The 15,307-nt window shown below is 24.8% G+C and overlaps 1 protein-coding gene across 3 annotated transcripts; it reads left to right on the plus strand.

Annotated features, from left to right (window-relative positions):
• Positions 1-7,480: 7,480 nt before the first annotated feature.
• LOC122502717 (dynein axonemal heavy chain 7-like) lies at positions 7,481-11,303 on the plus strand. 3 transcript variants are annotated; one of them, XR_006301661.1, is made up of 6 exons: positions 7,482-7,789; positions 7,925-8,392; positions 8,970-9,065; positions 9,255-9,686; positions 10,478-10,770; positions 10,907-11,303. XR_006301661.1 is itself a non-coding variant. In XM_043612888.1 (5 exons), the coding sequence occupies exons 1-3, from the start codon at positions 8,137-8,139 to the stop codon at positions 9,269-9,271; spliced, it is 369 nt and encodes a 122-aa protein (XP_043468823.1). In that variant the 5' UTR covers positions 7,481-8,136; the 3' UTR covers positions 9,272-9,686; positions 10,481-10,770; positions 10,907-11,303. The 3 variants fall into 3 exon arrangements, 2 of the variants coding, with proteins under 2 accessions (XP_043468823.1, XP_043468822.1); XM_043612888.1 differs by having other exon boundaries at positions 7,481-8,392; positions 10,481-10,770; XM_043612887.1 differs by having other exon boundaries at positions 7,481-8,392; positions 10,907-11,302.
• The last annotated feature ends 4,004 nt before the right edge of the window (positions 11,304-15,307 follow it).

A 15,307-nucleotide genomic window follows, 5' to 3' on the forward strand; every position in this document is an offset into this window, starting at 1 on the left:
CTTATTTTTTAGTAGTAAACTACTAATTCATGTAGTAAGTCGGATTACTAATTTGAAATAATAAAAAATATGACTGACTAAAAAAATTAGTAGTTCTCTAATCTCTACTAGCAATTAGTAGCTTTTTTTACTAAAATTCACTCAAAATTGTTACTAATTCAAGTAGTAAATGAATCTGTTCGCTTTCGTTAGTAGAAAAACTACTAATTTAGATTCAAAGAGTAAAAATTTAGATTTAAAGACTTATTTCACTAATTAAATCAGTACATTTTTACTGCTTATCGATAACTCGATTTTTACTATAGAAATTAGTAGAATTCTGTACTGATAATTAGTCAAACTTTACTAATTCAAATTTAGAGAGTAAAAAGCACAGATTTATCAAATAAAACTCATCCATATTGAATTGAAATGAAGTGAATTAGTGAATTTTTCACTAATTTTGATTTGGAGTGTAGAAGTTGAAGACTCAGTCCTAAACTGCAAAGGACGCAGACATAGATTTGTGTCTGCCTCCTTTGCAGTTTAGAACTGCGTCTTTAAATTTCTTTTTTATGGTTAAAAATTGCATGTAACTAAGTTACAATTTACTGTAGTAATAAAAATATAATAAAAATACTATTTTTCCGAAATTAAAAATAAATTTCTCTGTCATATAATTAAACTCAGACAAAAAAAAAATTTGCAAATTTTTTAACATTAAAATTGTTTATAACAAAACGTTTCTTTTTCTAATTCTGTTTCACTTCTGTTTTCTCTTAGCGTGAAACTACACCTTTCAGAAAGAATTTGATTTTTTTTTGCGGAAAAATTGCTTCTTTGCCTATATCACTATTTTCGAATAGACAGTAGGGGTCAACCCCCAAGTATATAAATAAACATTTATTTTCTATAAATTTGTTTATTCCAAATAAAATTTGTATATATAAAAAATAAAAAATATAAATATCTGTATATATCTATATATAAATAATAAAAATACACATTATGTGTATATCTGTATATATATATACGAGTTGGAGGCGGCGGACGACTGTCCCAGTGAGCGGACGTTCACCCACAGGCCGAGGACGTCCGATGATTGTCGAAAATTTCCGAGAACAGCCGAGTCCTCGAAAGCTTGTCGGTCCTTTATGCAGCTCATATAAATGAAATTTTTACCCGCGTTAAATACAAACCCTCTCGCTCCACATCGATAAAAGCACATCCCTCTCTGCTTCTTCCCCAAACGTATCAGGTGCACATACATTGACACTGTTCTTTCCAATGGAGAAAGAAATTTTCGAAAAAATTACAAATTTCACCTTTTACTTTTTGACTCAAAAATAATTTTTTGAAATTATTCTTAAAAAGTTATTTTTTCCTTTTTTTTCGTTTTGGAACATATTTTACGATCTGGGGTCATTTTTTCCTTTTTTTAAAATAAATTTAACATATTTTACTCTTTAAATCTGAATTGGTTTAAATTTCAATTAGTGACTATGACGATTTTAAAATTTTAATGAGTTAAAATTTACTGATTCATCGTTTAACATTTTTCTCTACTAACGAATTTGTAAATTTTAACTAAAAGCCAAAAGTTAGTCACTAATTTAAATCCGTCAGGATTTAAATTAGTGACTAACTTTTGGCTTTTAGTTAAAATTTAACAATTTTTACTGCGATTATAAGATGTCGAGAGATTCATTAAATTCTATTAAATTCCGTGTTAATTAATTTTTACTTTACCTAAATATTTCAAAAACAAAAAACACTGTGTAGGTTTTGTTTTATTTATTTAATTTATTACAAAAACTGCTCTGTTGAAATATGTATATAAATAAATAAAGGTATAATATTCTCTCGTAAAGTGATTCTCATGATTATTCACTAAAAAATACACGAGGTCAACCAACCGGGGAAGAACAATGTCGGTCAGATAAACGAATAAGACGATCACGATAAACGCCCTTAGGTTATATGTATATATACAGTACTTCACACAACACGCGAGATTCTGTTTTAGATTTTAAAAAATTTATTTTCATTCTATTTTTAAACCCCTTCCTTCTCGGTACACTTTTTCCTCAATTTTTTGCACAACTATTTTTAATTTTATTAATTTATTGACATTATTTTTTTTTCTTTGCACTTGATTATATGACAGGTGCTTTGAACTTTACTTTCTATTTTTATATGAAACATCATCTTTTATGAATTTTCCTTCAAGATAAATAGAAATTAGATTTTATTTTATTTCTGCCCTGACATGGAGACAATTTTCACTGGCGAGGATCGTAAAAAAGAAAAACTATTTACGTTTTATATATATTTACTCGGAGCTGGATGTCTTTTCTTTTTTCTTTCATTCTAATTTAAAATTTTTGTTATTTGTTCTCTCGTAAAAAAAAGTTGATAGAGAACGTAACATTCTCCTCTAAAGAGATTATTTCCTAAGACACTGTAAAAATAAATTACTGTTTTTCTTGTTTATTTTCTTATTTTTCAAATTATATTCTTGAAAGTATTGTATTGTTTTGTAATTTTTAATACTAAATTAATAAAATTAGTTTTAAAAGGGGGTGAGAGATTTTTAACATTATTCTTTTTTAGCAAAAAATATTTCCATCTATAAATAAATAAATTTCTTTTCGAAGCAAAATATTTTTTTTTTTTGCAATAAATTCTTTTTGAAAAGTAAAAAAATAAAACGAGAAAAGAATTACATACCTATACAAAAAAATAAAACATTTAAATTATTTTTATTTTATAACCTAAGTCTTTTTTTGAAAATATTTTTGGGAAATAATTTCAAAAAATAAATATTTCTTTTAAAGAATACTATATACCTATAGATATATTTTTTTCTTGACAAAATAAATCTTTCTATTGAAAAATATTTTTTTTTCCTTTGTAAAATACACGGAGAGAGAATAAATATTAAATTTTGTAAAAAAATTTTATAATTTGGGGAAAAAATACGACAAAGCTAAATTTTGATATAAAAAGTACTAAACGTTAAAAAAACTTATGTGGAATTTAGTAAATTTATATTCAACTTTAATTAATATTCTTGATATTTGATATAACTATACTAAAGTTCACATAAGTTTTTTTTAATGTTTAGTATATTTTATATGGAAATTTCTCCAAATTTTAAAATACTTTTACAAAATTTAATATTTATTCTCCCTCCGAGTGAGTATTACTTTTTGAAAAGTAAAAAAATAAAACATTTTATTTATTGACATATTTAAATATTTTATTTGAACCCTTAACATACATGTTATTTTATTTATTTTGAAATAAATATTTGGTTTGAAAAATATTTTTTTATGCAAAATATTCTGTTTGAAAAATTAATATTTTTTTTTTTGGGAAAAATACTTTTTTTGTCAATATAATACATATTTTTATTAAAAATATATTTTGTTTTGCAAAAAAATATTTAAATTGAATAGAAAAATATTTTGAAATTGCGTATAAAAAATATATATTTAAATTCTATAAAAATATTTGTAAATTGTATATGATGAAAAAATTAAATTGTGATTAAATTAAGTTAAATTGTAAGGAAACAATGAATCGAATTTACATTCGGGCAAAAGTGCGGCTTTTGTGATATATAGAAAAATAAGAATTTTTTTTCGTTTTTCGAAAAAATAAATTAATTTATGTCGATTTAGGAATAGAGTGCACACTATATTATTGCAATAGAGCGAGTTTGCCCTCGAAGGTCGACGATCTGTACCTTCTCTTTGACACGTCAGTATAATATTACTTTTTGTTGCAACATTTATTATATATACACGACGATAGCGAGATTAATACGCATTCGACGTCATAATTTACCTAATGGATATTTTATATGTCTAATGCGGATAATTTTAATGTCCGTGTCATTTGAAATGGCATTTCTCATCGCGTAGAATAAAACCCTCCTCGATATAGTCCCAATAGCAATTATTGCCGACTCATATTATTTATCCAAGACGATTTATGCTCAAAGTTTTTTAAAGCAATTATATATTATATACGGAAAGGTGTATAAATGCATCTAGAAACACCTACTTGTCAATAAATAAATTCATTCAAACCTCTCTCTCTCCCTTTTACCTTAAAACCCTCTCACGTATGCAATTTTTTTTTCAACCGTCTTCCACCGACATTTATTAACAACTCTTTTGCAGAATCTTTGCCAAGATCTCTATTTTTCTTGGATACATTTATAAAATATGGTCGATAGAGCCATTTTCTTAATTGAAATGACTGCTTCTTATTTTCACTTTCCATTGCTGTAATCCGACTTTATTCAATTATCGGCTAGGGTTGGGCTTTGTATGCAGTAATTTATAATTATTAATAAATAACAATAATAATAATTAATAATTGGTAACTAATAATTATTAGTTAATGAGAAACTAGTAATTAACAAATAATAATTAAAAGTTTCTAAATAAACAGAAATTAGTAGTTGAAAGTTACTTTGTAATTAAAAATTAATAATTAATAGTTGTTAAGTAATTAGTAATTAATAAGTAATAATCAAAAGCTAATAAGTAATTCGTAATTGGTTATTAAAGACAATAATTATTAAATAATAAAAAATTAGTAATTGTGATAAAGAATATTAATAATTGTATTAAGTAATTACTAATTAGTAAGTAGTATTACTAATTAGTAAGTAGTATTACTCATTAGTAAGTAGTATTACTCATTAGTAAGTAGTATTACTCATGAGTAATTAGTATTATTAATTAGTAAGTAGTATTACTAATTTGTAATAATTAATTCATAGTTAATAAGAAATTTGTAATTTGTAATTTGATTCTTTATTTCCCTAACTTTTCCCTGATTTCCATAAAAAATATTCACAATTCTTTTCTGATTTAATTTCAATTCTGAATTTTTCTAAAATTCAATTAGTTTTCAAATTTTTATTAGAATTCTTTAAAAATACGATTGAATATAAAAATAATACTTTCACACGTAAACAAATATAATTCTTAATACAATTAACAAACAGTATGTATTCGACAAAAATTAATTTCCTTGAAAAAAATACCGAAAATAAAATTTGACAAAGTTTCCAATTAATTGCAAATTTAATTGAATCTTCTTAAATTATTTACGGGAATTAAACTATTTTCAAAAATTGTATTTACAATTTTTCAAAACACTAATTCGTTTTATAATTTCTAAATTAAACTATATACAGGGTGATCGGTAAATCGCAGGTAATATTTTGTCCCCGGGTTCAGAATGTTGTGTAGAAGCGGACTATTTTTTTTGTTTTGTAAAATTTTGAGAAATTTTTGAATAAATTGAAAATTAAAATTGCGTGAACTGACAATGAGTGACAATTGTTGGGTCGCCATTTTAGTCGTGCGACCAACTTGTCTGATTGTAAAAAAAGTGGAGTTGAAAAAACAAAAGCCTATATTCAAACTGAATTGTGCTATCGGTTGGTTCCAACGGAAAATAATTTCAAAAAAAGTTTGTTTACCAAAACTAGAAATGTCAAACGCGAATTCTAAATTTTTTTTTTTTAAGTAATATTTGTGAAAGTAAAAAATAAAGTTGGTGTAATTTAATGAAGAATTGAAAGGTGTCGCAAGATTATTTAAGAGGTAAGTGTAAAAGATTACAAAAAAGTGTCATCATTTTCAGATTAATTTGATGATATTTATTAAACAATATTGATTAATTAATTAATGATTATCAATTTAAAATTAATTATTTTTTAAACATAAATTTTATTTTATTGTAATTAAAAATTTATTGTTAAATAAAATGAAAAATATAAAATATTTAATCAATTCTATTTTTAATTGCCCGTCAGCAGCTGCCATCTTGTAGCGCTGTTTAAAATTACAAATTTATTTTTTCACTCTCAAAATTTCTTTCAATTTTTTAAAACCACTAGCAATTAATAAATTCTTGATAACCATTTTTTTCAGTTTACGAAAAGAGAAAAAAAAATTGATCCTGAAATCAATCCTTTGATTGATTTCAGGATCAATTTTTTTTTCGACTGTCAAAATGAATTTCCCTTAAATAATAACTAAATAAATGCAGAAAGAACTCCTCGATTGGTTCATTGGCAATCACATCGGGTTTGTAAATTGCAATTCTGCGTTCAACTCTCGGTAAGATTAATTTTTTTTTATTTTTCTTTTAAAAAAATGCTTAAATAAATTGTAAATAAGGAAAATAAATATTTATTTAGTAATTACATAAAATTTTTTATTTTATTAATGAACAGTAATTTATGAAATTGAATAAAATTTTTTTTAATATCCATAACCTTCAGAAGTAAGTAAATTTTCATTTTTTAATATAATTATAAATAGAAAATATTTAATTGTAAATTTCTGACTAAAATTGAACATTTATTCTTAATAAATTAAAGAAAAAAACTACACAATTTAATAATCTTTGTCAAAGGTAAGTACAAAGACAAATTTTTGTAATTGTTTAAATTGAGTAAAATTAAATAAGGTTAAGTTATAAATTAACCATTTTTATTGTGAAATGAATAAGTGATTCTGCTGAATAGATTTTTATAGCTTTTATTATTTAAAAACAACAATTTAATTTATCAATTTCTAAATGTCATTTTTTCAAAATGGTTTTGACAGGTGCTGCCCTCTCGCCGTGTTTTTGCTTAGTTTCTATTCTTTCTAATTTTAATGCATTTTTTAAGTATCACAAAAATATTCTTCAACTTTTTTGAAAAATGATGCAATATTTATTTTAAATATAAAAAAAGAAATTAATTTTTTAGTGACAATTAATTTTATTATTGTAATTTGGGGTTACATTTTTATTTACAAAAAAAACATCCATCAGCTGGTGCTATCTCGTGGCGCTTTTTTTTACTAACATTTTTTTTGCACATTTCTCTTTTTGACAATATAAAATGTTTTACTATTACTTTATATCACAATAATAATAATTAATTTTTATTATTTAATTTTGTAAAAAAAATTATTAATGAAATAAAATTATTATTATTTTGATATAATCATAAATAAACAAGTTTAATAATTTGCGGTTGGCATAATTGCGTCGTGATACCTCGACCAATGTACTTTTTGGGTTGGTACAACTGTCTCAATAAATGAGGTTATGTTTTGTGTTCCATGGTGTCTGTAGTGCCGATTTTCAAAGTTTATTGTTGTCATATTTAGAATATGTAAGAGCAGAGAAGAAACGGCAGGCAAGTAGAATAATTAAATAAATAACTAATTTTTTCCAAAAAATTCTGAATACTTGAATTTTCTTTAATAATTTTATTTAAATACGAACAAATTTTTATGTTTTTCTTCTTTGTCCATGTTTTTTTCTTATTTCTTCCCTCCTATTTTTTAATAGAAAAAATAATTGAGAATTGTTGAGAAGAAGTTTTATAAAAATTATTATAAATTTTTGTATTTTGTCAAAATTTTTAAAATTGTTACACTTGTAAATACATGTGTAATTTGAAATTTGATTTTTTTAAGTTCGAAAATTGTTACATGTGTAAATACACGTGTAATGTGAACTTTGAATTTTATAACTTTGATTTTTTTGGAAATTTCTTAAATTGTTACACGTGTAACAAATTTAGAAACTTTGACAAAAATACTAAAATTCAAATTACATGTGTAATTTAAAGGTGGACAAATGTACACATGTATTTTTTAATAAGGTTCTTAAAACGTTTTAGGTGGCACGTCATCAGCATTTCTTTCGATTTGACTTCCCCGTAGTGTCTCGGCAACGACACTTTTTTTGTGTGCCTGTGTATTTAATTCCATTATAATAGGTATTATTTTGAACCAGACATATAATATTAAATCTGAATGGGCTGCGTTTAATTCGTTTAATTAATAATAATTATTTTATATTTAATTGATTTTAATAATAGGTAGAAAATAAAAGAAATTTCAATTTTTTTCAGAACCCTCTTTAAACTTGAGAGATCATTTCAAGAAATAGAATCAAAGAGATTGGCGCGTATGCTGACAGAGAAGATAGAAAATTTCAAAGATCATATGCCAGTGATAATGACACTTGGCAATCAGGGAATTAAACAACGGCATTGAGATTTCGGAAATAATTGAAATTCCAATTAAAGTCGATGCACATTTGACACCAGGCAGAGTTTTGGACATGAATCTTGATCAGTTGGTGGAGAAGTTTGAAGGCATTTCGGAGAGTGCAAGCAAGGAGAGTACTCTAGAGAAGAATATTCATAGGATGCATAAAGATTTGTCCGACATGGTGTTTACCGTGAATCCCTATAAAAATATTGGAACCTATGTTGTTGCTGGTGTCGATGACATTCAAGTATTGCTCTATGATCACATCACTAAAGCCATTACCATAAAAATTCGCCTTATATTAAACCCTTTGAGACCGAAATTATGTGAGTTCTTTGTTTTTTATTATTATTATTACTCATAGACGTAATTATTTTTTAATAACTACTGATTTAATTAATCAACTTATTAGTTATGTATTTTTAAATTATTTTATTTGAATTTTATTCTTTTTATTTATTTTATCTTTTTTTTCATATTTTCATACAATTTTATTTTTTATTACGTGCTATTTTACTTGGCTTTTTGTTTTTATTCTATTTTGTCTTTTTACTTTATTTTAACTTTTATTTTCTTTTATTCTTGCTCCTCTGTTTTTTATTTTTATTTTATTTTGACTTTACTTTTATTATATTTTTTTTATTTCTGTACTCTTTTTTTATTTATTTACTATTTTATTCGAATTTTGTTATTCAATTTCGTCTGTTTTTATTGTTATTTAGTCCCTTAAATTTTATTTTACTTTCTCTGTTTTTCTTTATATTTATTTTTAAACATTTTTTAATAATTCTATTTTTTCTTTTTCCTCTTCTTAGAATAATTTTCGGTGGAATTATTTCATTTATTTGCAATCTTGAAACCTATTTTTATTTAGTTTTGTTTATTTTATTTGCTGTTTAACAGGTTGTGGGAGAAGAAATTACTCTTCTTCCCGAGATTCTTCTTTCTCTCCAATGATGAACTATTGGAAATTTTCTCCGAAACTAAAGATCCAACTAGGTAATTAAAGTGATCAAATCTAAATTCCATAACTTTTATACTTTAATTTAATATTTTAATATCTTTATTAATATTTAAATAGTTTTGTTAATATTGTTTATAAAAACATTTTTTTATATTTGAACATTTATTTTCTTTGAAAATAATTTGTTTACAAAATAAATTGTCTGAATTGAAAATGTTTTTCAGTGTACAGCCGCATTTGAAAAAATGCTTCGAGGGAATAGCGAAATTGACGTTTGATGATGATTTGATAGTTCATGCGATGATGTCGTGAGATTGTTGAATTTGTTGATTTAATATTAACAGCGGCTGTTCGTGGTCAAGTTCAAAAATGGCTGGTGGGATTGGAAGTCGACATGAGAAAAAGTGTCAGGCACAAAGTTCAGGAAGCAATTGAAGCTTATCCAAAGAAAGAGAGGACAATTTGGATTCTTGAGTGGCCGGGACAAACGGTTCTTTGCGTCAGTCAATTATACTGGACTCAGCAAATTGAGGTGTCGATTGCTGATAAAAATCCTCTGCAAGCATTTCAAAATTATTTTGATCAATGTCAAAAGGAATTAAATGACATTTTAATAATTCGTGGAAAATTATCGAAGCAGAATCGCATTACTTTAGGTAAAATTCAAGAAAATGATTTCAATTAGATTTAAATTCACATTCATGTTTAAACTTTTACATTTATATTTAAATTTCTCTTTCGATATTCAAATTTTTAATTCCTGTCATATTTATAATTAATATAAATTTGTTTTTCAATGTTTCCTTAAATTTTCGATTAGAAATTAACTAGAATTACATTGAGATAGATTAAAAATATTTTTTGAAATTAAATTTCCATTTTCGAGAATATTTAAATTGAATTGAAATGTAAAGCAAAATAAAAATTTTAATAAAATTGTACTAACAATTAAATTTAAAGCAAACACGACTTTAAATTAAAAACGAAATTTAATTGATGTTTAAAATATTACATCAAATCTAAATTGAATTTAAATTTTAAAGTGAAATCGAATTTAAACTTTTATCCAAGTTTCATTTAAACTTATACATTTCCATCGATATTCAATTGAAATTATTAAAATATTATTAAATTTTCATTTTAATATAAACTGATTTGAAATTGAAATCAAATGTAAATGGAAATAAAATTCGAGTTGGTTTTGAATTGAAATTTAACTTGAAATTAAAGTTTTATTGCAATTAAAGATAAATTTGTACATAAATTAAAATTCAACCCGAAATTAAATTTGTTTTTCATTGAATTTAAATTTAAATTGAAGTTAAATTAACATTTAAAGTATTAAAACAAAATTAAATTTAAGCTTAAATATTTTAAATAAATCGGTAGCAAATTTTAACAATACAACGTGGTAACAATTCTTCAGTGCACGGATTATTTTCTAGAGAAGGTGCAACAAATTTATGAGATGATGATTGTTAGACATGTCAACTCTATGGGAATTTTGATCCTGCGTCTCACGAATAGAGCGATGGCATTTTTGCCGTGAGTTACCGATCGTTTGCAAATTCGATAAATGATAATAGAAAATGGTTGGTATTCGATGGACCGGTTGACGCTGTTTGGATTGAGAATATAAATACCGTTTTGGACGATAACAAAAAGCTTTGTCTTATGTCGGACGAAATTATTCAACTCTCGCCTACTACGAATTTAATTTTCGAACCAATGGATCTCGAGGTAATTTTGTAGTTTTTAATTTCAATTTGATTATTCTATTTTATTAAATCTATTTCTAGTTATTTTATTTACTGCTCTTTGATATTTATTATTCACTATTATTTATTATTTATTTATAAATAATTCTTTTAATTAGGTTGCATCACCGGCGACAGTCTCTCGTTGCGGCATGATTTACATGGAGCCGGTTTCTCTAGGCTGGACACCACTTTTAGTTTTTTGGATGAACAACACATTTTCAGAAATGTTGAGCGATCATGTTAGATTTCACGTTAAGTATATGTTCTGTAGATTTTGTCCGGCTCTTTTGAGTCTGATCCGACGATCCGGTGTTAAGGTTGTTTTAAATTAAGTCTGAAATTATACCGGAAATTTACTTTTTAAGTCCTTTATTATTTCGATTAAAATTGTTGCGAAATAATTTTTAAAAAGTTTACTACTTTCAGTAATAATTTCACAAGCTAATTGTCATTTTCACACAAGAAAATCTGTTATGTTATAAAAATTAAAGAGTTTAATTAAATTTTACTTTTATTAATGTTATTTTAATTTTTGGTACAAGATAATTCTTATTTGATTTTCTGGGCAAAAAAATGGAACCCTAAATTTTCCTTTTAATATTAAATTACAATTAAATATCTTAGAATTTCAGTGCGTACATATTAAAAAATATTTTTTAAGCAATTAAAATTAAAAATTATATTTTATTGAATATTTTATAAAATTCATAGTGTAAGATTATTTCAGAATGTACTTTTTCGCATAGAATTTTGAATAAGCATTTTATTGCTAAAATCTAACATAATGACTTATATCGCAGGCTGAAATAATATAATGAAGTAAAGATTTTTGTTTGTGTGACCTATTGGCTTATATTTAGTTAATTACAGAAAAATTTTGAGGCGTTTCGTTACTGTTATGTTACAACAATTGACCAGTTTAATTCTGATTTCAAATGCAAGATACGAGTGTAAAAATATATGTAAAAATTGTAGTGTAGTGTCATAGTAAAAAATTTCCATTTCTTTATTTTAAATCGCTTTTTTTATCAATTTTTTGAGCTTATCTCAAATTTCTTAGCAAATCTGTCAATTTTGACTGCGAATTAGGATTCATCGGGAAAAAGTATATGGTAATATAGTAGTGTAGTTTCATAAAAATTTTTTTGATTTTAATTCGGTTTTTTGAGCCATTTTTTAAGTTTATCTCAAAGTTTTGAGCGAATCTGTAAATTTTGACTTCGAATTCGGATTTAGCGGGAAAAAATACATGGACATATATGCTATTGTTATGTCACAAAAATTTTTTTTTATTTTTTTTTGGTCAAATTCGTGTTTTGAGTCGTTTTTTGAGTATAACTCATAGAAAGAACAAATTTGAGCATTCGGACTTCGAATTTGGATACAGCGGCCAAAAAATACATGGGAATATACTAGTGTAGTGTGTCGGTCACGCCACTTCTTTTTGTGTGTCTGTGTATTTAATTCCATTACAATAGGTATTATTTTGAACCAAAAAAAGTTTTGTCTTCAGATTTTTTGTTGACTGCGAAATATAACTGCAATAATAAGTCACTTCTAAACATAAAGAAACCAAATAATTAATTAAATAATTTAAAACTAGTTTTTTCTTAAATATTGCGACTGATGCAACGTACACTATCTTGCAGTGTAGCGTCAGTGCACACAGGTTGACATGTCAGCCATGCTTGCGAGACATGCATCGCCTTGCACTGCCCTAGTTATTATTTAATCATTTTTTTGGTAATTCACGTACATTATTTTTCTTAACGGTTTTATTCTCAGGGGAATTTTGACAATACTAGGCAATTTTTTTTTCTTTTCTAGGAGGCGCATAACACAATTTGTTATTAACATTTTATAAACAATTAACATTAAAAACTATTAAAAATTAATTTTTTTAAAAACAAAAATTATTTTTAAATAGTTTGTTATAAGTCGAAGAAAACTTATATTGTCATTTTTAAATCATTCAAATAGATTTCGAGAAAAATTTTTTGTATTTTAGACTACAAAAAAACTAAATTGTTAATAACATTCACAATTTTTTTTTGTTGTTTTATGATTTTCAGGGTCTTTTTTATGCTCTACGTGGAGTAAAAATAATTATTTTAGATGAAAAAAATACCATTTAATTGACTTCAATAAATATTATTTAATTCAATTAAATATCCAATTGATAATATTCAATTAATCGTATATTTGAATCAATTAAGTTTTTTTAGTGTAACCCTCGCGCACCCTGCTTCGCGGAGCAGTACATTGCGGGGTTATATATCACTTATACTCATTTTATTAATTAAATATTTCAGCTTTAACTTTACTGTGGTGTTTTTATTTCATAATTTAGATTATTATTATTATTATTATTATTATTATTATTATAAAAATTATTATTTTTTATTCAGTTTTAATAATAATTTTAATTAAAAAGAAAATATTAATTTAAATCTGCCGCCTAATTGAGCCCGGCTGTCTGGGCAGGCAGCTGTAAATAGAGAGCTGTGGCAGTACCTTAACCCTGTTTGTAACTGCAAACTTCAGATGAAATTGAAAGTCACTTGTTTTTGAATTTGTTTTTACGAATGACAAGAGTTTCATATTCATATTCATTAAAGTGTCGTGTGTTTGAGAAGAATGGTTCTTTATACACAAGAAGAGTACATTGACATGATAAGATGTCACGATGCTGCCAATGGTAGTTCCAATCGGGCGGCGATTATTTACAGAAATCGGTATGCCGACAGACAACGTTTTCCAAATGCCGATGTAATTACACGTTTGATGATTCGGGTGAATAATGGGGAACCATTGGTTCCACAAAATGGACGAGTTGGTGCTCCAAGGAGGGTCAGGAGACATTGGATTGAGGAACGAATCATGCGGGCAATCCGAAATAATCCACGAACCAGTTTACGAGTTGTGGCTAGAGCTCTCAACTTGTCCTACGCGACAGTTCAAGCGACGTTGAGAGCTGCAAAGTATGTTGATTTATTTTTAATTCGCATTCCTCTACTAAAATCTACTATTTATTATTTTTTTCTAATTAGCTACTATTTGGATACTTTTTTATTTTGTGGTACTAAAAGATGTTTTTTTATTTTTTTTTTTAATTTTTTACTACTTTAAATCCGCTAATAGTTAAAATAAAAAAAATTATTCTTAATATTTTTAATAAAAAAAAATTTCTAAGTAGTGATAATAAACTGAACCTGAAATATAATTTCAATAATTTTTATAAAAAAAAAATTCCCATATTAAAATTAAAATTACATGCGTTAATTCTTTTCTTTTGTTTCTTATTCTCCTATTTATTGGCGCGCGAGTTTAAAATTTTTAAAAAAGAAATGGTGATTTTAATTAATAAATGTGTATGTCGTAAAGCACACTTTACGCTTCAAAACCATTTTGTACGTGTCAGGGTGGCCGCAAGTCAGAGAAAAACTGGAAATCAGGGAAAAGTCAGGGAATTTTTAAAAATTTTTTAAAAGACAGGGAATTTTGATCGAAAGAAACCACAAATTAAAAAACTTTGACCCCTAACGATCTTACGGACATAATAATTCTTTAAAACAATTCAATTATTTTCAATATTTTTAACTATTTTCATAAAATTACGCAAAACAATTCAATTATTTAAAAAAAATATACGAGAAAATTCAAGATCCAAAATTCAAATATTTTCATAAATAATAAAATTTCCACTGGAATTAAATTAATTTAATAGCATTTTCAACAAAATTTCGAAAAAATCAATTATTTAACACAATTTTTTTTACATTTCTTCGCACAATAATTCAATTATTTTCACTAATAATAAGATTTTTTATGGAAATTTAATTTTTTAAAGAAATTTTTGAGAAAATTTAATTATTTTCATAAATATTAAAACTCATCGAAGAATTTCAATTATTTTTTATACTATTTAAAATGAATTAATAGAGAAATTTAATTATTTTCATAAATAAAGTTTTTCACGCAAGAATTCAATTATTTAAAATAAAATTTTCATAATATTTAAATTATGTTTCGAAAAAATTAATAATTTAAAACAATGTTTAGAAAATTCTTATCACGAATTCAATTATTCATAAATAATAAAATTGTTCTCAGGAATTTAATTCATTTTGAAAATTTTAATAAAATTCTTTTCAACTATTCAATTTTTTTCATAAATAATAAATATCATTGCAGAATTTCAATTACTTTTAAAGAAAAATTTTACAGGAATTGCTCAAAAAATGTAATTATTCTTAAAAATTTAATTTCAATTCTTCAAAAAAAAATCAATTATTTAAAAAAATCTTTTTTTAAATTCTGGAAGAATTCAATTATTGTGAGGCATTTTATTTAAATTCTTTGTAAAATTCAAATATTTTCTTAAATAACAATATTCATCACAAGAATTCAATTATTTTCTAAAAGTAATAAATTTTATCTTGAAAATTCAACTATTTAAAAAAATTCTAATAAAATCGTTTTCAGGAATTCAATTATTTTCATAAACCATTAAATGC

This window comes from Leptopilina heterotoma, unplaced genomic scaffold, assembly GCF_015476425.1.
Source record: "Leptopilina heterotoma isolate Lh14 unplaced genomic scaffold, ASM1547642v1 Lhet_237, whole genome shotgun sequence".
Lineage (NCBI taxonomy): Eukaryota > Metazoa > Arthropoda > Insecta > Hymenoptera > Figitidae > Leptopilina > Leptopilina heterotoma.

Excerpts from the sequence above, each read along its gene's own strand:
- LOC122502717 (XM_043612888.1), top strand. The coding sequence starts at position 8,137 with ATGAATCTTGATCAGTTGGTGGAGAAGTTTGAAGGCATTTCGGAGAGT. Across the intron at positions 8,393-8,969 it reads CCCTTTGAGACCGAAATTAT|GTTGTGGGAGAAGAAATTAC; the intron begins GTGAGTTCTTTG and ends GCTGTTTAACAG.